The 25,565-nt window shown below is 38.9% G+C and overlaps 1 protein-coding gene across 3 annotated transcripts in view; it reads left to right on the top strand.

The window, feature by feature from the left end:
- The window catches only part of LOC119647814 (UTP--glucose-1-phosphate uridylyltransferase), a 61,075-nt gene that overhangs the window by 21,557 nt on the left and 13,953 nt on the right, over positions 1–25,565 (top strand). For all 3 annotated transcript variants that reach the window (XM_038049040.1, XM_038049039.1, XM_038049041.1), the window contains exons 2-7: positions 16,967–17,153; positions 17,212–17,300; positions 23,220–23,360; positions 23,412–23,617; positions 23,674–23,899; positions 23,970–24,108. In XM_038049040.1, the coding sequence (XP_037904968.1) occupies positions 16,967–17,153; positions 17,212–17,300; positions 23,220–23,360; positions 23,412–23,617; positions 23,674–23,899; positions 23,970–24,108 (988 nt within the window). The remainder of the gene's footprint in view (positions 1–16,966; positions 17,154–17,211; positions 17,301–23,219; positions 23,361–23,411; positions 23,618–23,673; positions 23,900–23,969; positions 24,109–25,565) is intronic.

Genomic DNA, 25,565 nt, shown 5'->3' with positions numbered 1-25,565 from the left:
CATTACCTGTCACAAGAGTATTATCCTCATCACTTTGGTGATGCAATGATGTTTGGGTCACAGTAATATTATATTACACTTTAAGGCGATATCGCTTTCATGATATTATATATGTACATCACCTACACATCTCTATTTTGGAAGTAAACTGCAGTCTTCTCATGGTTAAAATTTTATAACGCATTGTATATTTCCATTGCAACTCACTTGGAATGAAAAATTTTGAATATTTCGGAATCTCATTATCATTGTTGAAGATTGAAGATTCTAATATTTTTCACGGCATTTTCCTGGAAATATTTTATACCATGTTTGTATTAGATTGAGATATTTTCCAACAATTTTGTCACAACATACATACATGAAAATGTTTTCTGTAAAAATCAATAAACTCAAAATTAAAAATGGTTTTCTAAGAAAACTGGTGCTATTCACTTATCCAAACAATCAATCAAAGCAATAATGTAATTGTTACACCCCTCTGTTTGCTACCTCATACAATTGAGCATTCTGTCGATGCTGCTGTGTTGTAGATCTCGTACGTATTGTTTCCTCGTTTCTGGTTTGTTAGAAAAAAAGAATATATTTTGATAAATTTCTTCACGGCCAACAATCAAAATCTGCTTATTCATTGCTTTTTGATTTGGAAGTCTTCTTATCAACCTCAAAGCGAGACTACACAGTTTTCTTCATGACAAATTCGGAAGCTACACGAAGATATTAGGATCGTTCTAAGAGTGGTTTTACTTTTAATAAATTGTGTAAAAAAATGAAAGTGTAAGAGGATAGATTTCGATTCCTAAACAGATACCGCGATTGTATGAATTCTTTAATTTACAGTTCAATATACGATTAGAAACTTGTCTTATAATATTGAACACAATCAAAATAAGAAAACTATAGAATGTTTTCGCTATAAGATAGTAAATGATAGTAGAATATCCAAATAGTAGTAGATTCCCAAATTTCATGGTTGAAAATTCCAGTTTTGGGTTAGTCAATAAAATGGAGTTCACATCACATCGTGCAAAGGAATGCAAAATATATATCCTTAAAAAATAATGCAACTGTATGGCCAAGGTTGTCAAATCCCTGCGCCTGGCTAAAATGAAATCATCAACATCAACTGGAATGTTTCTTGTGCACTTCAGAAGCAAAGCGCTATTCTTTCCATTGTTTCTAACCTCCATAAAGCTGAGAAGGTAAATTACCCGTCATTCACATCTCCAGTGTCTTACTATTCTGCCTGCTCCGTCAAATTATACGAGCCCAAAAAAAACTGGTCAAGTCTCTCAATTTTCTTATAATGATAAGATGCCTACACTTCAGTTCTTAAATTTTCCATCCATTTTGTGTAGCAATTACAACATTCACTTAGTAGCTTAACACTTAGCAACTGTCGATCATTTCAAGAAAATGCAATCGATCTGATCTCCTGCACTCTTTAAAATTAAATAATGGATTTATCTCGGAAAAAAATCGTTTTCACTAACCTTGTTCTGCTTCAGCCTTTTAGTCCAATCATTAAGGCTTTTTACCTCCGAATTCTTTCTATCGAAACCAATTGACATGAAATTTGGGAAGGGAGAAAGGATGACATAAGAAATATGAATTTTTTTTTCAAAATAACTGCAGACATCGATTAAGTAGTCAATTCTGAGCAAAAAATGTTTTATGAAAATTTTTCGTACAAATAGTAATTTCATGTTCAAATATGTGGTTTTTTCATCGAAAAAATGCGTGTTTTTAAACGATTTTTCGCAAATAACTTGAAAACCATGCATTTTATGTAAAAATGGTACTATGCACCGCACTCGCGTTTTTACTTTATATTTATATTTATGGTTATTTCGAAAAAAAAATGCTCGCCTCCGGGAGGGGATGCCTCACCCCGCCGGCGGGGCTATATTACTTTTATTTCTTATGCCACTCTCTGCTTTCACCGCAAATTTCATGTCAATCGGTCTTAACTGAAAGAATTTGGAATTAGCATCCGATTTCCCGCTCCAATGACTGGACTATTTGTTCCGGTCAAAAGCTAGGTCGTCTCGTTTTGATCGGCTGGGCCATTTCATCTTGCCAAAGACCTGATCTCGATGCAGTCAAAATCACCACCACCAACTTTGCTTCCTACGGCCTTTTGGTCATTTCCCATCGACTTCGATATTCAGACAAATCCTGGTAAGTAAATTCTCGTTAGCACGAAATATGTGACCACACCACGGAAGACGGCTCTTTCGCAATTTTTCCACGATCGGTGTAACCCCATATCGATCGCGAATATCCTCATTTCGGACGTGATCATGGCATGTTACGACTCTATTCCAACGCAACATCTCCATTACCGCGAGATGCTGCTCATTATCTTTTATAGTCGACCAACACTCAGAACCATTGTGGACGACACTGAAGTAATTTTTCGACATGAGATATTTGTTGATATGTGAAAAGCTACTTCATCTAGGTTGCGCTAATGCGCGTAGTAAATTAATAATGCACTTGGTAGCATTGATCGAATTCTGGGCAGGTCACTGCCACTAACAGTAATAGTGAGTGTTTTATTAGGATCGGTCGTCAAAAATTTTGTGTTATTCAGATTCAATCTGGAACCATGTTGCTTGGGGTGATCATTCGATTTTTGTAAGTTGCTCGAGATCAACCTTGCAATGAGACGCTACGAAAACATCTACATAAAGCAGTGTATAGGACGTTGAATGTCCTGTGGGTCAGTGCCCATAACAAGAACAAAGAGGAGTGGCGGAAGGCCGTTTTCTTGATGTACACCGAGAGAAACGGGAGACGAACTTACTTTCCGGATCGTGGTAGAGCAATTCAACCCTGTGCACGAGTTTTTCTGGTACTAGGTGTTGCCGCAGAGCATACCAGATGAGTTCGTTTGGCACACAGAAATGCTATATAAAGAAGGCAATGCTTCTCACGGTGTTTCTTCATGAGTAACCGCGCAACGTGTATTTCATAATTACCTCAGCAGTTCTTGACAAACCTGGCTCGATCCACGGTTATTTGAACGATATGACGCAAATGCGGTTGTCAAGAATGCTTTGAAAAATTTTCTTTATGTAAGTCAGCAATCGAATCGGAGAGTAATTTGAAGACTCTGCTGCATTGCCCTTCTTTTTCCATATTGAAACGGTGGTCCTTCTTTGCCAGTCAAATGGTCTTCTACCTTCCTCAATAACCCAATTGAAGACCTCATTCAGCCAGAGTGTTGGGTCCCGGCTCTTCACTTTCCAGAGCTCATCATGATAATAAAATCCACCATCCGCTCATTAAATTTGATGTACGAACCGTCACGACTAAATGAAAACTAACTAACTAACTAACGACTAAATGAATGAAGTGCTCTAACACACTTCAAGGCCCTGATCCAACATGGATTGTTGCGCCAACGATTATTAGTATTGTATACCCACTTGCTGAAAGCCTTTCCGAGACAACCGTATCAGAGCAAATTGGGTTAATACAGCCCTATTGATGCTGTTTGCCACGCAGAATTATATCGACGTACTTTATTACACCAGATGCATTTTCACGTCAGAATCAACGTTGCTTCATCTATGTTGTCATAAAAGCTAACAGGCTACTGTGTTATTGGGAGACTTTCAACAGGAATATTCTAGATGGCCAAAATTACAATCTGCATCTTGATAGTGCGCTTCTTTCGACGGGTACGTGATATTTATCGTCAACCAAGCCAAACAAGTGCTTCCCAGTCATCATTCTTATTGCCTCCGTTGTCTGTTATTGCCAAAAGCACGAAAACTGCATTATGGGAGTCGTCTGGCATTTTTTTTGTAAAAGCCCTTTCGTCCTGTAGTATATACATATTGAAATAACATACAGAATATTATATACCCCTGCGAGCTCAGCAAATATGTGTGGCGTTTATTTCGAGAGCGCGCCCATATTACAAACTTCTACATAAATGCGCTTTTCACGAGAATACATTTGCTAGGGTGGTTGGCATAATTGCGAGCTATCCATTCGACCGATTTGGGTCAAATTTTGAAGGATTGTTCTACACATGAATAGTTAGCTCATATTAAAATTATGTATTTTCATTAATATCTACACCTTTTAACTTTAAAAGAAAGTGTTGAAAAACTCAACGATGCGAATTAGACTTTCACTTTCAGAATTTTGAGTATGTCATTTGTATCTCTGTTGTCCTCAGACGTCGTATATTCGGCCTATTGTACCAATGCAAGCTCCTCGGCTCGGCTCGTCGTGATCGGCTTCGCCATTTGGCTTTATCGAATGCCTGATCTGGGTGCAATCTCGAGGCTTTCAAATCCCCATCTAGCGTATCATGCCACCGTGTTTAGGTCTGCCTTTTGGTCGTTTACCATCGACTTCGATGTTCAGACCAATCTTAGCAAGTGAATTCTGGTGGAATCGAAGACGCCTCTCTCGCAACGATCGGTGCAGCCCCATAACGATCGCGGATATCCTCATTTCGGATGTGATCTAAACGTGTGACGCCACTAGTCCAACGTAACATCTTCGTCTCCATTGCCGCAAGACGCCATTCATTGCCTTTTATAGTCGGCCAACACTCAGAACCATAGAGAGCGAGTGGACGGACGACATTGCGGTAAATTTTAAATTTGAGACGTTCGTTGATACGTCGATCACAAAGAAGACCAGTTGTGGAACGCCATTTCATCCAGGTTACGTTAATGCGTGAAGCAATTTCATAACGCAGTTCTCCGTTGGCTTATAGCGTTGACCCGAGGTATTTAAATCGCTCAGTTCTGGGCAGATCACTGCCGCTGACAGTGATTGTGCCTGTTTCATGGGGATCGGTCGTCAAAAATTCAATCTGAGACTGTGTTGCATGAGGCGATCATTCCATTTTTGAACAAGTAGCCCGAGATCATTTTTGCGATCAGATGCTAGGAATACATCTGCATAAAGCAGTGTGTAGGGCACTGGACGTTGGATATCCTGTGTGACGGTGTCCATAACCAGAACAAAGAGGAGTGGTGAGAGGGCGCTTCCTTGATGAACACCAACAGAGACATGAAGCGGTTTTGATATACCCGCCATACTTCGAACTTTACTTTTCGGATCGTGGTAGAGCAATTGAACCCAGCGCACGAGTTCTTCTGATACGAAGTGTTGTCGTAAAGCATACCAGATGAAATCGTATGGTACACGGTCAAACGCTTTCTCTAGATCTAGAAAGGCAATGTAAAGTGGGCGATGTTTCTCACGGTGTTTCTCCATGAGTAACCGCGCAGTGTGTATTGCGTCAGTAGTTCCGCAGTTCTTGACAAATCCGGCTTGGTTCACGGTTATTTCAACGATTTCGCGAATACGGTTGTCAAGAATGCGTTCAAAAATCTTCATAGTATGGGATAGTAATTGGATCGAACGGTAATTTGAACATTCTGCTGGACTACCTTTCTTTTTCCATATTGGAACAGTGGTACTTTCTTGGCAGTCAGATGGTGTTCTTCCTTCCTGAATAACCCGGTTAAAGAGTTCACTGAGCCACAGTGTTGGGTCCCAGCTCTTCGCTGTTGTTTTCCCCGACTTCATTTGTTTTATTGCCTCCTCGATTTCAGTTGCACTGACTGGTGAAACTGCCTCAAATGTCGTCAATGATTGTGAAAGTGGAGGATGAGCAAATTCTTCAGTTGAAATCTGCTCGAAGTATTCTCGCCATCTATCCGTTGCGGCTCGATGGTTGGTAAGCATTAACGCAACATAAGTGTTCGATATCCTGATTACGGCTTTTAGCAAGTCGATACAAATCTCTCTCGCCATCCCGAGTGTCCAATTTATCGTAAAGATTTTTGAAATGGTTCGCTCGGGTGACAGAAACTGCTTTCTTTGCTTCACGGTTGGCATTCTTATAAATTTGCCAATTAACAGGCGTTTTATCGTCGAGAAATTTGTGGTAGAGGTGTTTCTTTTCACGGACCTTCATTTCAACATCATCATTCTAAAGCCAAATATCTCGGTTGATGTACCGCTTACCCGGCTTGGTGACCCCGAGGGTTGCAGAGGCCGCTTTGTGAATCGTGTCTTTCATTTGGTTCCATGATTCTTCCACATTCGTAATGGTCGGCAATCGTATGAGTGAGATCGTTTCTTCTTTCTTCTCACCAAATCACCACCATTTAATGCGTCGCGGGCCAGTGCGTTCCTCACACTGTTTTATCGGTGGCTTAATTCGCAGGACGGCAATCAACGGCCGCTGTTGAGATGCAATGGTCTCATAGGGAACGACTTTGCAATCAGTGACAGTGGTAAAATGTTGGCGTCTTATAAGAATAAAATCGATTTGCATTTTACTGTTCCCACTATAAAATGTAGGAAGATGAGACGAACCAATGCAAGCTTCTATAAATCTAAATCCCTCATAGACAGAAGCTACCCAGATTTTTCGTTAAAAAAACTTCATCTGAGATGGCGCAACCACTAAGTAATGACTACAGAGCAGTCTCCTCTTCTTCCTCATTATGGCACGACATCATCACCTCGATTTTCTTCATTATCGCCATCAACGACGCAACAACAGTATCCAGTCTACGCCTGCCTTAGTAAGGAACACCAGATATCCCGATTTTGCGCCGAGGTCCACCAATTCGATATTTAAATTAAGAAAAGAACTAAGTGTTTTTCCTTATACTGTAAGTATTTTTATTTTCTCTCCCGCATACAATTGTTTCGGAGACCACGTGCCTCCTTCCTCAGTGCTAGTACATAATCTAATTTATATTCCTAAAAGCTGTTTCGGGTCCTGCCCTACACCATCGCTCCATCTGAGGCAGGGTCTACTACGTCTTTTTTTCTACCATACTGCCCTTATAGATTTTCCGGTATAGATCATCCTCACCCATACGAATAAATGGCCCGCCCACCACAACCTATTGAGCCAGATATTATCCACAATAAGAGGGTCGTGGTATCCCTCATAAGTTTCGTCGTTATGTAGGCTATTTTCTACATGTCGTAATTTAAGAAGCAGTTTCCTATTGAAATCCCTATAAGGTTTTTGGTTGAGGATGCTGTGAGTTCTGAGCCCGCGTCCACTTGATGACGGACCGGACCGCTTGGGAAGCAATTTGCTTTCTCTCTTGTAGTCCATTGTGATGCAAATCTCCAGGTTTTGCCTATTACAACCGTACAGTACCAAGGTAATCTGCAAGTTTTCTGATATTGTTCTTAGATATAATGTTTCCATTACATCCAGAATGCCATTTCCCTCCTTACCCCGGTCCTTGTCAAGTACCTCATTGGCAACCGTGATGCCAATGTTGGCCCAGGTCACGACGGTCTCCTAACCTCTTTTGGATTAGAATTGGTCAGTCCAATTTCCTTCCCGTCTATTATTTCCAACAAAATCCTCGAAGAGAATTATTTTCTTTGCCTGTGCAAAGAGGCTAGTGAAATTCGCAAAAGTGGAGATCGCACTCTTGCTGAGAATTACCGTTATATTTCACTCCTCTTCTATTGCAAAATCTCGGAAAGGTATGTCAGCGACTGGTTGTCCATCCACTGTAGACACCTTATGACAATTGAAAAATACGGCCACTACCTAATTTCACGGCAGGAAATGCATACTATCTACACTGATTCCGATAAAGCTTTCGGCACTGTAAATCGCAATTTGTCAGGCTTTATACTACGTTTCTCCTTTGATTCTGACTCCATCCAACTCTCCCTAACTGTCTTCAACTTCCTCGGTGGAAGTATCCTCGAGTAGTGCTTCGTGATTTGGCCACCTTTCCGTAACTGTCATTGTTTTGCCCTTGAGAAAAAAAACTCCCTGTATGGTAGATTCGACGACGGCAGCTCATCGTGACCGGTTGTGCAACTTTGCTCTGTTAAAAGTCTAATCTGGATGCAATCAAAAAACATTATGTTCAAGCCATCGTTGTTTTGGCCGAGCTTTTCGTCACTTAACATCGACCTCTATAGTCAGATCAATTTTGGCGAGTAAATTCTCGTTAGCGCGAATTGCATGACCATGCCATCGAAGATATTTCTCTCGCAATTTTTCCACAATGGTTGCAACCTCATATCGATCGCGGATATCCTTATTTCGAATGTGATCAAAACGTGTTACGCCACCAGTCCAAAGCAACATCTTCGTTTCCATTACCACAAGACGCCGTTATTGATCTTTTATAATTGGCCAACATTCAAAACCATAGAAGACGACATTGCGGTAAATTTTAGATTTGAGACGTTGATGATACGTCGATCATAATGAACACCAGTTGTGGAACGTCACTTCATCCAGGTTGAAGTAATGCGAGAAAAAAATTCATAACGCAGTTTTGGCTGATAGCATTGACCCGATATATTTATTATAAATCGCTTAGTTCTGGGCGAGTCACTGCCACTAACAGTGATTGTGCCTGTTTCATTGGGATCGTTCGTCAAAAATTTAGTTTAGATTCAATTTGAGACCGTGTTGGATGAGGCGATCATTCTATTTTTAAACAAGTTTCAGATCATTTTTGCTATTAGACGCTAGAAAAACTTGATCTGCATAAAGCATTGTATAAGACGCTGAACGTTGGATGTCTTCTACGACGAATGAAGTAGGATATCTCAGTTAAATAGTTGGAATGTAGAGGCGCTGCAGTGTGCGTGCGACTTGGTGGAGATTCACCCGTGTTCCGCAGCTCACCCCGACTGAGAAACTCCCCTACTTGTCAGGATGAGAGCTATTAGAGCGGTTAGAAAGAAGTCCACGCTTTTTCAATTTTTGACAGGAAGAAAAGTAAAAATTAGACTAGTAGCTGTTTTCATGGATTAAACTCGCTATTGTTTGATTTCTTATTCATGATAGTCATAATCAGAGAAATGTTTATAGTAATGAATTAATTTTAATTCTAGGAAAATTGCTTTAACTAAGTTGGATAATCACTTACTAAACATTGGCTTCACTGATTTCTTAACATGTAACTGATGATCGCTACGTTAGAAAACAATTCTGACTGATTTTTCATGGATGGTTGCATCATGACTTCGGTTTTAGGCAGGAGCCTGTCTTACTAAAATAAGGTTCAAAACGAAAAAGTACTAATTACGCCAGAGTCGCGTGAGACTAGCTCTCACAGTGTGTTCATTAATATGTAAGCATGACAATGGTCATATACATATCTTAATGCAAGGAATGTTACTTTTAAGCAGACTTTTTTGCTTAGTCATGTAAATCAAATGAATTGCAATGGAATTACCTCAATTTACTCATTTCTTACGAGCGACGTCCGATATACAAATTATGAACATTATTTATGACTGAGACTGGATAACCGGCAATATCAAGATCAAGATAAGATAACAGACGTAGTATATAAAAGTAAAGTTATCACGTATAAGTTGATTATATTTTTCCATTCATTCAATTATAGAGTACAATATGTCATCCCCGCCTTTCTCGTTACAAATGTCAGAAAATATAATTCCAAATTAGTAATCAAACCCACTCACACTTTATCAATATAATCTAATGTAATGGTTTCATTCTTGAGTATCTATTATCATGCTGCATCCGTTATATTTTGTTTTTGTTAGGCAAGTATATACAGATGCTCACTTCTTCAATAACTTTTCATTAATTTTAGAAGCAAACCACTTTATTTGAGCTAGCATTTCATCTCACACACATGACTACACGACCGTCACGAAAAATTCATTACACTAGAAATTGAAGGGGATTTCCCTGAAAACTGCCAACTTATGCGATACAAAATTGAAGGCACAAAAAGTTATATACATATAGTCAACCAATTAAAAAGTTGGATAGTTACGGCAATGCAGTTTGAAGTCGCTCGAAATGGTGATATTTTTTAATAAATGATTGAGAGAAAAACAACCTTTTTTATGTGTTTTTTGTCCTTATTATTATTTTATTAGTATTATTTTTAATAGAAAAATAGTGATAAAATCAAACAATAGCCTTTTGCACAGCCAAAGAAAAACTTGGACCCTTCAAATTTAATAGAAAGAAAATAAATTGATGTCAACAATTGAGTAAATTAGTATTTGGTACGGTGACCATTAGCTTTTAAAACTGCGAGAAGTCTTCTTTTCATCGACTCTACAAATTTTTCGGTGACTTCCACAGGAATAGAACTCCAAACATCCTTTATGTAATATTCTAAACTCTTTCCGTGCCTTATCTCCCATTTTCGTAGCTCCTTTTCGATGTGTGCCTACAAGTGCTCTATCCGATTTAATTCCGGGTTCTGAGGTGGATGGGTAAGAGTCTTTTTGACATGGTAAAGCAGCCATTTCCTAACGACCATGGCTGTGTGTTTTGGGTCGTTGTCATGAATTAACGCAATATTTGATGGCAACGCGAACATCGTTATCGTAGCTGTGTGCTGCCTTAGTATATTAAGGTGACCCCCTTTAGTGAGGTTTTCCTGGATTATGTATAGATGCCCTGGTGCTTTAGATGCCGTAGCACCCAACATCATGATGCTGTCACCGCCATGTTTAATTGCTGCTAAAATGTTACCGTCTTCTAAGGTAGTGCCTACTCTTTTCCACACCAATTGCGGGCCATCGGAACCGAAAATGTTAAATTTCGATTCGTCGGAAAAAAAATGTTCTTCAAAACAATATATTCAAGTCGTTTTTAAGGTTTTGTGTAAACACAAAAATTTATTACAATCGGTTTACTGTCTGTCTGTCTATCTGTCTGTTTGTCCGTCACACGCATTTTTCTCGGAGACGGTGATAGCGATTGACACCAAATTTAGTACAAAGGTGGGAACTGTGAACATCCTTTTACGTGGAATTTAATGGTGGTGTAAATTTTTTTTTCATCAAATATAGTCATGTGGGGTATCAAATTAAAAGTCGCGATTAGTACTTTTCAAAGCCGTTCTTAGTTTTGACATTTGTTGGAAAAGTGGGGAGTGCGGGGAGTTGAAAGTGATCACTTCTTTAAGGGGGCCATTCTCAGAAACTACCTGACCGAAAAATCTAGAAAAAATCAGGAGGCTGCCACTATATGGTGCCTGGGCTACGAAATACCTTCCATACCGATATCTCTTCAAATAAAGTTAATAATAGTATATTACTATAATTTTTTGTAATTGGCTGGAAACCCCCCTTAAGTTCATCCTAGCACCACCAAAATGCAGAGATGTAGGCTATAATGTAGAGCATGATCATACCAAGTTTGGTGGAAATCGCACTATTACTAACAAAGTTATAATACGTCAAAGTTGTTGGTTCTTTGAAAATTGAAGACTATGAGTGTCATTACCACCCGAAAGTTGATACTCTCACATAATATATGGATATATTATGTGCTACGTACTAAGAAATACACAAAACCTTTCGTACCTGAAGCGTCCAGCTTCCGGTTTTCCGACTTGTTTTCATATTCTTTTGGAAAAGTAGTGGCTACTTCCTCGGAGTATAGGCCCTGTATCCCTCCCTATGGAGAAAATTTCGGACAGTTTAAGGGTGAACTGTAACTATACCTTTGTTGTCCAAATTCTGTGTAATAGATACTGCAGTTGTCTTCGATTTGTTTCTTATGAAGGAAACAACAGTTGAAGAGCGAAAAATTATTGTTAACCTTGTTTGTAAAGTGAAAACTTATCACGAACGATTATGAACAAATAGAAAAAGGGCAGAAGTTTAATAAATAGAGCTGGTATGGGGCGAAAAAGGCTACTAACGCCTCTCGAGGAATGGTATATTCAACAGCAAAACAATAATGAACCAAAAATGTCCATAAGCAACCTACGAGCCTCTGTAATGATCCGCAAATCTATTTCTAAGGAAAGAAAGAGGAAGAAAAGACTGGAATTTGCTAAGAAAATACGTTAATCACAGTCCCGATTTCTGGAAAAATGTAATTTGGAGCGGTAAAAGTAAATTTAATGTATTTGCCAGTGATGGGAAGTTTGAAGTTTGAAGAAAAGCAAATATAGCCCTGAACAGGAAAAATTTATTCGCAACAGTAAAGCCCGGTGGCGGCGGAATTATGGTTTGGGGGTGTATGGCTACTAATGGAGTCCGAAGTTTGGAAATTATCGATAGAATTATGGACCAGTATAAATACTTAGATATATTAAAACGCAATTTGAACCCTAGTGCTGCCAAATTGAATCTACAGGACGTATATTGGTTCCAACAAGACAACGATCCCAAGCATACTGTCCACAACGTTAAGCTCTGGTTGCTGTACAACACCCCAAAGCAACTCAAAACTCCCCCATGATCATCGCATCTTAATCCAATTGAATATTTGTGGTCATTTTTGAAAAAAGCTATCCGCTAATGACAGTCGTATACCATTGTTGATATAGTATAATTTTCTCGGAAATTACTACTATTAACTATTCAGTTATGCATTGGGGTTGACGGTGATTTGTTAGGGACCAGTTGTTGCCATTCAGATAAGACAGATAATAATCTTTCGCCGTCCTCTTTTAGATGTTTAATGTCGGTTTAAACTGCTTACATAGTTTAATCACAATGTCTAACAAAGAAAATTCTCACAAACAATTATATTATCTATGCTACGTGAAATTAATTTGTATAAGCTAAGCGAATAATAAGGGTATTATTCGTTTTCTATTTAATTTATGCAAATAAGAAAAAATATAAAAAAGCTATTGATATTCTCCTCAAAATAGGTGGTTAATGCGGAAGTTAAAACTTTATACAACTGAAAAACAATTTTAGAAACATATGTCAAAACAAATGTCATTATTTGAACACCTGGGATATCACTTCTAAAAGGAAATATCCAGTTTTACAGATCACTCCGCAAAATTGATGCATAAAGTGCTGTTGAGCACTATTTCGCCACTGAGATAAAAAATTGTTGAATTGTAGTTATCGCTTCGCTCTAGAATACGACTGTTTATTCGAAAGAATAGAATAGGCCAAAGGCTAATTTTGCGGTTTAACTCATTTTTTCTCGAATTAACATTCACAATGTACTAATTTTCTGACAAAAAAGTTAATCTCTTTTTCATCGTCATAAAATCGTTTTATTTTATCCAATCCGTTCAATAAGAAAAACAGCAATACCTAAATCCAAAGACAAAAAATATGGAAAAATCTTTGATAACTGCATATCGACATAATTGACGTTTGCCAACTTTGATTCATCGGAACTATTAATAATAATAATAATAATCGTTGGCGCAACAATCCATGTTGGATCAGGGCCTTGAAGTGTGTTAGAGCACTTCATTCAAGACCGTAACGGTACACTAGGAGGCAATGTGGTCAGCATTGCGCTCGCCCGAGATTATTACCCTGATTTGACTCAGGTACTCATTCACAGCTGAGTCGACTGGTGTCCGACGTCAAATCACGATACAAATTCCACTGCCACCAGCGAGATTTGAACCGCGACCTTCCGTACGACAGCCTTGCGCTCTAACCACTCAACTATTAATACCTGAGTGTAATTGATTTTTAATTAGTAGAGGTTCGTAAGCGTAGTTGAAAAGCATAAATTAGTGGAAAAAACTTACCAATAAATTCGGCTGCCATTCTAATTGTTACTTACTAAAATCGTCGTAACCTGAAGCAAGTATAACGAGGATACAGTCTCAACAATAAAATTTAAATAAAAAAGTTTATTCTTAGCATTTCAAAACAAATTGGTGTATATTTTTGCAATTCGTTGCTCGATCGAATTAGTGAAAACCGAAATTCCCCAATAATTATATTTTATTTACCGAGAAATGTCTTTTTATCCAAGAAGGGACTTTATTTTACCAAAGTAGTTACTGGTAGAGTGAATGGTCAAGCATATTATCAAACCCGATGAAATTCAAGAGCTTGGGTAAGTACTGGAGACCAACTAACAGGGCCTTATATTCTCTCAAACCGGTTGACAGATGGTATACATCTTTTCTTGCGGGATTTCCTGCTCAAGTTATTAGAAGATGTGCCACTTAACAGAGGAAAGGATATATATTTTCAACAAATTTCAAGAAGGTTATATCCTTTCTTAACGAACCGTATATAGACCGTTATGAGTCAATACGATGTCCTGCAAGATCGCCTGATCGACTGAAAGCCACTGGACCATTTCCTGAAAGAAGTGGTTCGTAAGGATACTCTGAGGTCTTTGGAAGGAGTAATGCTACTGCAAACATATCAAGCAGAATATTACAAAATGCAATACGTGATGAATGTTTAAAAATGGAGGACAGTTACTATGAACGTTTTAGATGAAAACACTCAGAATACAATCTTTCAATTATCATCAAGAGAAATTAATTTTTTTGCAAGAAAATTAGTACATTGTGAATGTTAAAATTAGAGGAAAATTAGGTTAAACATCGAAACTTTGAGATATAAACACAACTTTGCACGTTTGGAAAGATACTACCTCTACATAGTTTACTTTATTTTCTCTTAAATTTTAGAGTGAAGATTATTGCAATGCTGTAACTATTGCAATTGTTGAGTTATTATGATTTTATTGGTGTAGAAAGGGTTAAGAAAGTAGAAAAAAGTTCACCTAATATTTTTTGCTCAAAATCTCATACCATACAATTTGTCTAGTAGTTTTGAAACTGTGTAACTCTGTGCAAGTTCCATATTCTGCTCATCCATATAAAAAGGGAAATTTTATAGTTCACTATACTGAACCACTAGATTGTCTTCAGTCAAATTTTATTTCTTCTTTTTTAAAACTGTCATCTATTTAGTCCTTGATTCACTGAAGTTTTCAGAAATCAACAGCAGAGGCGGAGAGTAATGCCACTTTGCTATAATGGTGACACTATGCAAATTGCGCAATGTTGAAGTCCCACAATTATATAAAATGACATTTCATGTTAGCTTTGTTATCGGGATTTTGATAAAGACTAGGCGAGGAACTAATCATTGATCATTGCAGTGGATAAAGTCTGTCGCAACGTATTAAGATTTTGTGTAAAACAAAACTTCAACAGAAGCGGTTTACGATTTATTCGTCTTCCGTCCACCTGTCAAACGTGTTCTTTTCGGATCGCTGCCTCTGCCAGCATGGAATTGAGTGGACTCATATACACGGGTGGTCATCATGGACAAATGGTCCCTGCCACCGAGTTTAAGCAACATCTGGTGGCAGCTACATACCAAGTGAATTGATATTGTGCTGCCACTCTATGCGAATAAAGCCGATTGACGGTGAGAACAGGTTAGACCCATGCTTTTCAGCAAACAATTAGCTGCGTCCAGTAGAATGGCGTATGTCTCCGCCCGGAATATGCCTGTCGGGGTATAGTTTTCGTTGTTCCAGTCATGCTCTGACCACCAAACCTTTGGATTTCTGTCAGCAGCTTTATAGTATTAGCAAAATTTATTCATGTCTGAATGGGTTAGTTCTAACCACTAAGCTAAGCTAAGGCTGCTTTCAAATCTCACTAGTGGCCAAGGAGTTTGTATCGTAACTGGATGTCGGACATAAGTCCATTCTATTGTGAATGTGTCCCTGAAGAAAATCAGGGAAATTATCCAAAACGAACGCAAAGCTAAATACATTGCATAATAGTGTACGGTTAGGGTCTTGCAATAAACTGCTCTAATACTTTTCAAGGCCCTGATCCCGATTGTTACGGCATCGATCATGATTATTATCCACGTCCACCAAATACATACATTAAAGAATTATATACACTTCAGATGGCCGGGAAAATAGACAATTTTTTATTGCATATTCTTCCAGTACATTATCTCAAGAATATTCTCATCAAATTTAATAATGATCGCTGCTTTAGGTACGAAATTGTAGCTATTTATAACGCATGGATGTCATGGAATCGTGCGATCAGCTGAAATGGTAGTGGATTTCATCAGCCGATCTTCAAATTGTTCCACTTCTCTAATAGCATCACGGAAACTCTCAGAAATTGCAATGCTGACACCATATTGGGTGCATGGGCTACCAAAGTAGAGAAGTATATAATCAGTTTTACTGCGTTCATATTCTACCTATCTTGCAGCTTTTTACACCCCATCATCAAGTTTCTTGTAGGGCGCAGATATCGATGCACCGTTCGAAGCACTCTTGCAAGTTCCTCCGTCTTACCACTGAGAGCAACAGTTCAACTCGGACCAATTTACTTATGTGCTGATGACGTCGATGCGTCAAAAATCCTTGCCCATTTCTCGACAGGATCGAAGCACGAAGATCTTTCTAAATCAATATGTAAGGACAAAATCTATCCTTGGCATACAGTAGCTCACCGTGTCGGAAGCGCAAAACCCTAATTTCACCAACAAGCTACGATTCTTGGATCAGAATATAATTCTGACACCGAAAAAGTACAGACTTAAAGTAATGCAGATGCTCCTGCATGGAAATCCGCGCTTAATCCAGTGAATGAATTTTTTTCTTAGAAAAGCAAAATCGTCCATACCTGTTGCGCCTAGCTTACGGTTTCCAGTTTGTTTGAAATTCGCTTGAAAATTATTGACAAATAAACTTCTATGTTACTGTGTATTTTTTCTACCAAAGATTCTGCAAAAATATACACATATACATAATCAAAAATTATCAGATGGTTTTCTGCATCGAGCTCTGTAACAATCAGCAGCTAACACCCAACTGAATTGACCATTGACGGTTTTAATCTTCTGTAATAACATAATGTACATCCAACATGTGCTCCTATATGCATAGAGGCAAAAGAAGAAATCTTAGTATAGTTTTGATTACACCATAACTATGCAAATATGATCTTGATCTTACCACAAAAATAAATATTGAGGTTGTTTACACCAAGATAATAAAGTAACGTCTGGTTTGCAGTCAACAATTTATTGCAATCATCGTTAATTACAGAGTTACATAACAGTGTTATAGCATCAGAAGATTGTGCTGTCTGTCTAATAAATAGAAACATTTTACATTCAATGATTTGCTCTTTATCTTTCTTATGGACTACTTGGAAAAATGCTATTTATGCAACATATTTTACTGATTATTTCATTTTTACAGGTTAGAGGCCATCAGCGCGTCCCGTCTGATACCAAAGAATTCCACGAGGTCACAAAACGTGATGCTCTACGTCAACTCGAGAAGGAACTCGACAATCTACTACAAACGGCTCCTGAAGAAAAGAAGGCATTTCTTCAAAATGAAATGAAACGTTTTACACAACTTTTTGAAAGATTTTTGCAAGAAGGTGGGCAATAAATAACAAGAAACAAAGACAAATGTTCAATTTTGATTATATTTTGCAGATGGACCTATCGAATGGGATAAAATTGAGAAATTGCCATTAGAAGCAGTTGAAGACTACTCGAAGCTTAGTGCCCCCAAAAATGATCAGGTACGGTTTCGATGTAGGCAAATATAAATAAGCTATCACCAAAAAAAGGGTTGAGTTCAGAATTTGCTAGTTCTAAAATTTTATTCCGTTTTGTATTTCAATGTTATCTTTCTCGCCTGTAGCAATTAAAGTCTATCATTTAATTAGAAAGCACTGATAAGCTTTTGAGGAATCTGAAAACAATTCATTTTTCCAATTATGAAACATTAATTACGCTCTACTGCCAAGAACTTGGCTCGCTGATCAATAAGACTTAATTTGCTTTCTATGTATATGCTTTTATTGCTCACCAGAAAATTATTTTTTAAGGTGAGGTGCAAAATTAGCATGCGATTACATTCGAAGCATAGTTTGAGGAATTGTTTATGAACTATTATTTTATTTGCAGCTCATCTAAAATCAGAGTTATGGTTTGTTAGGCAATTTCTACTTTTGTTGAAGAAGCTCGCTAGGTTTAACAATATCCTTTCACAGATTATATATTTTTCATAAAAAAATCGCAGTGGTAAAGTTCAATGTAATTGAATATAATTAAATATAATTAACGCATATCCTGTTTCGATATTCAAGGCAATGAAACCGTTGCTCTCTTTATGGTTTAATTGCGATACACCTTCATGTCAAATGCATCAGTCCACACCTCCGCACTGTAGCAAAACAGACTGCCTTGCTCCCATAAGGAGACATTACATGGTAGATGTAGGGCTTCCAACTACAGCCTCGTCTATTGTTGCTTTGATTTGCTAGAATAAGCTCATCTTCGAGTAGAGTATTGAACGAAGGTATTTAAGTGCTGGTTTTGACTCTATAATCAAATCACCGATCAATATGGAACCCAGGGCCGGGAATCTCTTTTTGGTTAAGATGACTACTTCGATTTTCTTCCATCGCAAAGCTGAAACAATGACCAATCATCCACCTACTAATCTGTCGCATCAATATGCTAACTCTTTTTTGTGCCGGTTTAAAAGTGCGTCTGACAACAAGTGCCGCAACATTATTCGTATTACCGACCAGCCCCGACTCTTCTGGTATGTCGAGACTTAGCAGACTATCGTAGGAAGCGTTTCAGAGGTGCTGCCTTCGACGTGATTTCCATCTTGCTGTAGGGTTTCATAGAACGGGGAGTGGTCTTTCCGTTAATCCCACAATATCCGCAAGTGGTAGCTCGGCACTTTTTAATATGCCTACCATATGTGTCTATCTCACGGAATTGAAGGCATTTCTGACATCAAGCGTTACGAGGAGCACTACCCGCCGAGATTGGCGGCTATGTGCCTCAGCTTGATGAACCACATCCATGACCTCCATAACAACACCACCAATCTTCTTGCTCTAAAATCGAACTGTCTTAAGGATGGGTCCCTGATGTGCTTTTCGAGCACTTTCCCGGCAGTGCCAAGCATATAGAATGGCTGGTATGAAGACAGTAGCTCACCGTCGTCTTTGCCTTTGCTGATCAGCGCGAAACTCACCACATTTCAGCAACAAGGGAAAATGACCTCTGCCTTTAATGTGTTGAAGGTGTCGAGCAGGAAATTCGCCCGATGGCGGAACATCAGTTTATATACCTCTGGTGGGATACCGTCGGGACCTGCCATCTTATTTTTTATAGAGAGGAATGTTTTTTCCAGCTTACATAGTGCAAAGTGAGCCCTCTCCGTCATCTTCCACGCTGTTTTCATCAAGCCGAATGGAATGTTAGGGCATAGTTCACGGACAATACAGTTTTCGCAGAGCTCCGATTTTTCAGTTGACAAGTTTATAACTACGAACTGCGCTAGCAACTCTTGAGTAGTTGCACTCCAGAACATATTAATTTGTAGGATGCAGGTGACGTTTGCCGCGTTCTAACACTTTCCAATATCGCACTGAAGTCCGGACACTGCCCCCAAACCCCAACATGTGCAACGCTCTCAACATATATGCCACGATCCCTACAGAAAACGGAATTCATTTCATTGCAAGTCTTCGCCTTGTGACCTACCTGCCCGCATCTGCGGCATGCTACGCTCCTGTCAGGTTCTCAGCAGGATGTAGACATTTGCCCATAGTCTAAGCACTTGCAACATTTAATGAGGGCTACTCATATTCGTACCCCACATTCTAGCGAATCAATTCTGATTTTCTCGCTGTTAAAAGATTCCTCGAGCATTGCTCGATAATTCCCACCACATGAAGTTTTTGGCTGAAGATACGCAAAGGTGATACTTATTCAGGCACTTACTATGGAAACACTCCCATGTCGTCAGAGGTTGAGGATTTTTACAAAGGTCTTGCCTTTCGTCGATCCAATGATCCGAGTTAGTAGTCTAGTCCTCCTTCGTTTACCCGTCTTTTCATCTGTTGGTCCACGGTGCGTATCTGCCCTGGCTTTCGGTAAATGGCTTTCTATCGGTGTGGCATGTTCCTTCTTCTTCGCCTTTTTCTGTTTGGATGCGCCTCCCATTTTTCGCCTTTTTCTCAGTTCGTCCTGCAACGGACTATATGGGATCCGTTTGGCGCTTACGGTAACAGTGGTAAGTGCGGTTGCCTCTGATTTTCGTGCATCTTCTGCTGATGTCCCCGCTCGCAAACAGGAAATGCAGTGCAGGACCTCTTCCAGTTCCATCAGCCTGTTTTTGCATGCTTTTGCTAACGTTTTTCTGGTGGAAGATTGCGTGAATGTTAAATCTTTCCTCTTCGGCTCTAGCAAAGCCAGTCTGTCGACTGTGCTCTCACTCAATCATTCCCGAACTGGAGCAACATCACTTTACGTGACTTATGCCGTGCGCATCCTACCGTTTCGTCGGATGTTTCAACTTTGCGGCGGGCGATCTACTATCTCGATGGAAACGATGAAATGGCAATTTTAATTTCGGGGACAGGTACAAGTCGACTGTGTTCAACACATATCGCATTTAGTCAGTCATTGACTCGTGAAAGTGTGTCTCCAAAAAATGATTTTCGCTTCTACCTATTACAAAAAAATCAGTTCTTATTGAACGTGAGCAACATCACTTGTGAGAGATGTTCAATTCACAATGTGGCCTTCTTAAGTTGCAATGTCGATGTAAGGTCCATTTTTGGAGCAATCTATATCACGATGTGTATCAGACAAAGATATAACGACATTCACAAGTCAAGCATTTAGTATGCTCCCTGGAAATGTATAGCCATCTTTATTATAAGTTAATAAGGGTGCGAATTGCCATATACTGCATCAAGGCAAGGTTTCTCTCTATGCTGGATTATGTGGTCGATTCTATTGCTTATAATCAACGTCGTGATTCAATGCAAATTTTATAATTGGCCGATGGTTTTCGAATACAAAAATTAAAATAATTTTTTTCATCCCTAATTATCAGTGTCGAGAGTTAAATCGTAGCGAATACAGTAATGAGGAAAACATTGTAACCCTATATAAAAGGTGTAACTCATTGCTTAGTAGTAGCATTTGATGTAAAGCAGACGATCACAACATCTATCCATTTCTAGTTTATGCCATGTTTTGGGCAAGTCTATCAAATATACTCATACTTTGTATCCCCTATTCTATTGGTATCACATATCACATATGAAATGTTTCTGAGCAAATTTTCAAACTTGCAATTTAATTAATGCTTTCTGTTTCTACAAATTCCGCAATGGATCGATCCACAATGACTTATGTTTTCACATCCACAGACTATTGACTTTAATAAACAGGTTTGTAATTAAATCATATCATATTTTCCATCAGTGAACTATTTGGTAAATCTAGTTTCCGATAATCATATGTAATCACATTATATTAACAGCACACAGTAAAAACTACCTAAAAGGCGAATAGTTCTTATGCTTCTAGATCAAAACTAAGGTCAGGCAATATTTGTTGACAGCCACAAAATGACGGCTTAAATGAAAACAGAACTATCAATTATTGTTCAATTGCCGATCCAGCACAAAACAGAAGGACAGATTGAATCGCACTCATCAGCAAATAACGCTTACTGGATAAGGGACCTCCTACATTTGTATCAGCAGGCCGTGGTATTTTATCGCCAGCTTCGGCAAGTCTAACCTGAATAGGGAAAACTGTGGAAACTCTCCCCTTGGTCATAATGACCTCTTGGATGATGAGCTTCTCAAGCAGTTTCCGCGCTGTGTTTTATACACCGAGAGAACAGTACGCTAAACGCGCCTCAGGGAGGCCTTTGCCCTTTGCTTATTATTACAAGCATTGCCCCCTTCCAGCGAGAGGGGAAAATACCCGCTATCAAACATGCGTTGAATGCGCTGAGTAGTAACTCAAATTTATATTTAGCAGTTTCAGCATTTCGCTGAGAATATCATACAGTCCTGGTGTATTTTTGTCCTTTGTCCAGTTCCTTTACCCTGAAGAATGGGCATTCCTCAGTACTCCCCCTCTCATCGAGAGTATTAGCTCTATTGGGGTGAGTAGAAAAAAGTGCCTTCACAATTTCTGTCATCTAAATTGCGTCCATTGAACAGGGTGACCCGAGGTCCCATGGGTCCCTGTTAACCATGTTGATTAACTCCTGCCAGTAGTGCTTGTTTTTGCTGTTGATTTCGTGGGGGCGTTCCATTTACACTTTTGTATTGCACGGATCTAAGGTTTACCTCATCTTGTCCTCTTTCACTAAGTAATCCGCCGAAGTCTGAGGCAGTTCAATCGACTTGACACGACAATAGATACCAAGCTGCTTTGAATGCATCCGAGATTCAATCGCAGTTCTTCTATCCACGTTCGGATCTCATGGCTAATTTACCCCTCTTGAGAGAACTTTAGCAAATTTGCCAACGTTGATTTTCCCATTTCCACCCGGTAGGTGTTTACCAGATGTGAAAGCATTGGGAGGAGCCGTTTGGTAACTTCGATGAAAAGGTACTGGTGATTACAGGCCGTGAAATCGTCTAGTATTCTCCGTCGTTACACCGCTGATACTAAGGACTCCGTAGCAAACGTCAATTAAGGCATGGGGCCCTCGTAACCAGGGCGGCGGAATATCGGAGTGCTACCGATGCTTAGGGCAATAAGTCCTTTCCTGGCGGCTATCCATCCAAAGTTTGAGTGCCTCTCCTACAACAAGAGCTCTTCCCTCCGTGTTTCACATCAACAAAGATTCGTTCAGTGTGAGGTAAACGCTAAAAAAGCACTTCAGCACGATGAAGGCATCACAGGCCTCACAAGTTAGCCATATCTCTCATACAGATGGCAGCACTGGCAGATATATCAGCATATCACAATAGTGAGCTATTTCGGTACTGATCACTGAGGAGCAACAAGTTAGCTTTTCTATATTGCGCCATCTGTCCCATCAGGTCAATGCAGTTTTTTCAGCTCGCTTGCAGGATGTGGATGATGGTGCTTGACTTTTCACTTTTTGCAATTGTTATTTGAAGACCTCGCACCACAAGGAATATGAGCTACATCCTTTTCCTGGAGACCGCGGTCTTTGCAAATAACATCGAATTTTTCCGATCCACAAATCTTCACTTTGTGCCCGGGTTATGTTGTTTTCTAATGTTTTAAAAAGTGTCATCGAGATAATAATAAACGAATCAAGTATATCTTACTGTTATAAATCGAAATTTTTTTTAATCGAAAAGTATTGGTCGATTATCTCGCAAAAAATTGATAACGACATTTATTTCAGAATTTGTTACCTTTACCTAGTAAATACATGACACCTCAGATGCATCTCTAAACAATAGCATATGCTTAATTTAGAGAAATTAGCATTTAAGAATAGCAAAAAATACAGAGTTCTCAACAGGAAAACTATTTTCGTTAGAAAACCCCTTGACTGTTGCCGCGTGCAAGATAAGCTCTTTTTTTTAATATTTCGAAGGATTATTCATTAAGTTCATTTATTTTAGCAAAAACACTGATTTAATGGTAAAAACTATACTGATGAAATAAAAAAACTTTTCTAGATTCGGGAAATGCTGGACAAATTGGTTGTTATAAAACTCAATGGTGGCTTAGGAACGTCAATGGGTTGCCATGGTCCAAAAAGTGTGATTCCTGTTAGGTCAGACCTAACATTTTTGGATTTGACTGTGCAGCAGATTGAGGTGAGTTTAATCCTTTCCATGTAAGTCAAGAGCTAATCTCTTCCCTCACAGCATCTGAATAAAACTTATGATGCGAATGTGCCATTAATCTTGATGAATTCATTCAACACCGATGAAGATACAGAAAAAATAATCAGAAAATACAAGGGCTTCCGCGTTCAAATCTATACTTTCAATCAAAGCTGCTTCCCACGAATCAGTCGGGAGTCGTTTCTTCCAGTTGCTAGAGACTTTGATGTAGAAAATGACATGGAAGCGTGAGCAGTTTAAATAAATTTTTAATGGAATTGGCTAACTTCATCTCATTTTGCAGATGGTATCCACCCGGTCACGGTGACTTTTACGAATCTTTTCAAAATTCAGGCTTGCTAAAAAAGTTTCTGGATGAAGGCCGTGAATATTGTTTCTTATCAAATATTGACAATTTAGGAGCTACAGTTGATCTGAATATCCTAAACAAACTTGTTGGCCATGAAAGACCCGTAAAACCTATAGAATTCGTCATGGAAGTAACCGACAAAACTAGAGCTGACGTTAAGGTAAGCTATTTGAATTACATAATTGTTTGTTTGAACTTGAAGTACATCTTATTTATTCGTCCAACTTTAGGGTGGTACTCTTATTCAATATGAAAACAAACTCAGACTATTGGAAATTGCACAGGTACCTAAGGAGCACGTAGACGATTTCAAATCTGTGAAAACCTTTAAATTTTTCAACACAAACAATATTTGGGCCAAGCTTGATGGTGAGTGTATTTTACTTTTATCAATAAACATCAAATATTCAACAAACATTCTGCTTAAACATTTTGATAACAAAAAAGATCAAAAGTTAGTTTAAAGAAAATGAACGGAGTTGCCTTATTCACGCTTACGAGTGAGGTGCTAATACCTCATGTACCGTAGAAAAATGCGATGAAGATGCATTTCATCATATTCGTGGTATAATATCGACATTTCTACACGCATTGAATAGATTCTAGTATGCACGGTTTGAGACTCCTTTTTACACACCTTTCAGACAAGAGATGAAAACTAGGGCGATATTTTATAATTTTTCTAAATAATGTACTTATCTACAGCTGAGTTTACAACATCCAGTCACGATACCAATCCCTCTGCCACCAGTGAGATTTGAACGACTGCCTTCTACTATGACAGCCTATCGACACATAAATAACAAATCACTAAATATTGATTATTCGTGCCTTCTTCTTCTTTAGCCTTTGTCCCGTTCAGCTAGGGAGGGCTCGTTTCGATCGATTGCGCCATTTTTTTTCGGTCATAGGCCTGGGTCTCGGTGAAGTCGAGAGTTTGACAAATAGGTTCACGTCCGCGCCAATTGCAATTATTTACGAAGTCTCATATCGATCGCAAATGCCTTCATTTCGGATGTGATTATGACATGTTACAGTACTGGTGCAACGTAATACCTTTATCTCCATTACCACGAGGCGTCGTTCTCTCAGTTCTCCGGAGGTCGTCGCCACTGAGAGTGTTAGTGCCTGTTTCATTGGGGTCAGACATCGAAAATTTTGTTTGTTTCAGATTCATTATCAGCATATCGTTGAATATGCCACGTGGCAGTATTCACGACAAGAACAAAAAAGAGTGGCAAGAGGTCGTTTGAGGAGCATTGAGAGAGCTGTTTTGATGCACCTGGCAAACTTCGGAATTTATTCTTCGGATCGCGATAGAGCAATTTATTACAGCTTAAGAATGCAATACTTCTCACGGTGTTTCTCAATGAGTAATCACGAAACTTGTATTGCGTCAGTAGCTTCGCAGTTTTTGAGTGACCCGGCCTGGTTCACCATTATTCAAACGATGTAAATGTGGTTGTTATAAATGAGTTCATTTCTTCATGATATGGGATAATAACCGGATTGGACGGTAATTGGAACATTCTGTTGGACTACCCTTCGTTTTTCGAATCGAAATGGTTGCGTTCTCAATAACACGATTGAAGAATTGATTGTGCGAGATCATTGAGTTCCAGCACTCCGCTTTCTAGAAATCGCTACGATATCTTCAAATTCTGTTGGTTTCTCCCGCATTTCATTCGTTTGATTACTTCCGCAAGATCTGTGATGTTAATAGGAAAACTTATGGAAGTCGAAGATAAGCAAACTATTCAAAACCAAAAAACACTTCCGTTGAAATCTTTTCGCAATGTCTCCGCTATCTGCTCGTCAATTGGTAA

The sequence above is a fragment of the Hermetia illucens genome, chromosome 2, assembly GCF_905115235.1.
Source record: "Hermetia illucens chromosome 2, iHerIll2.2.curated.20191125, whole genome shotgun sequence".
Classification (NCBI taxonomy): Eukaryota; Metazoa; Arthropoda; class Insecta; order Diptera; family Stratiomyidae; genus Hermetia; species Hermetia illucens.
This window is presented reverse-complemented; position numbering and strand designations above follow the sequence as displayed.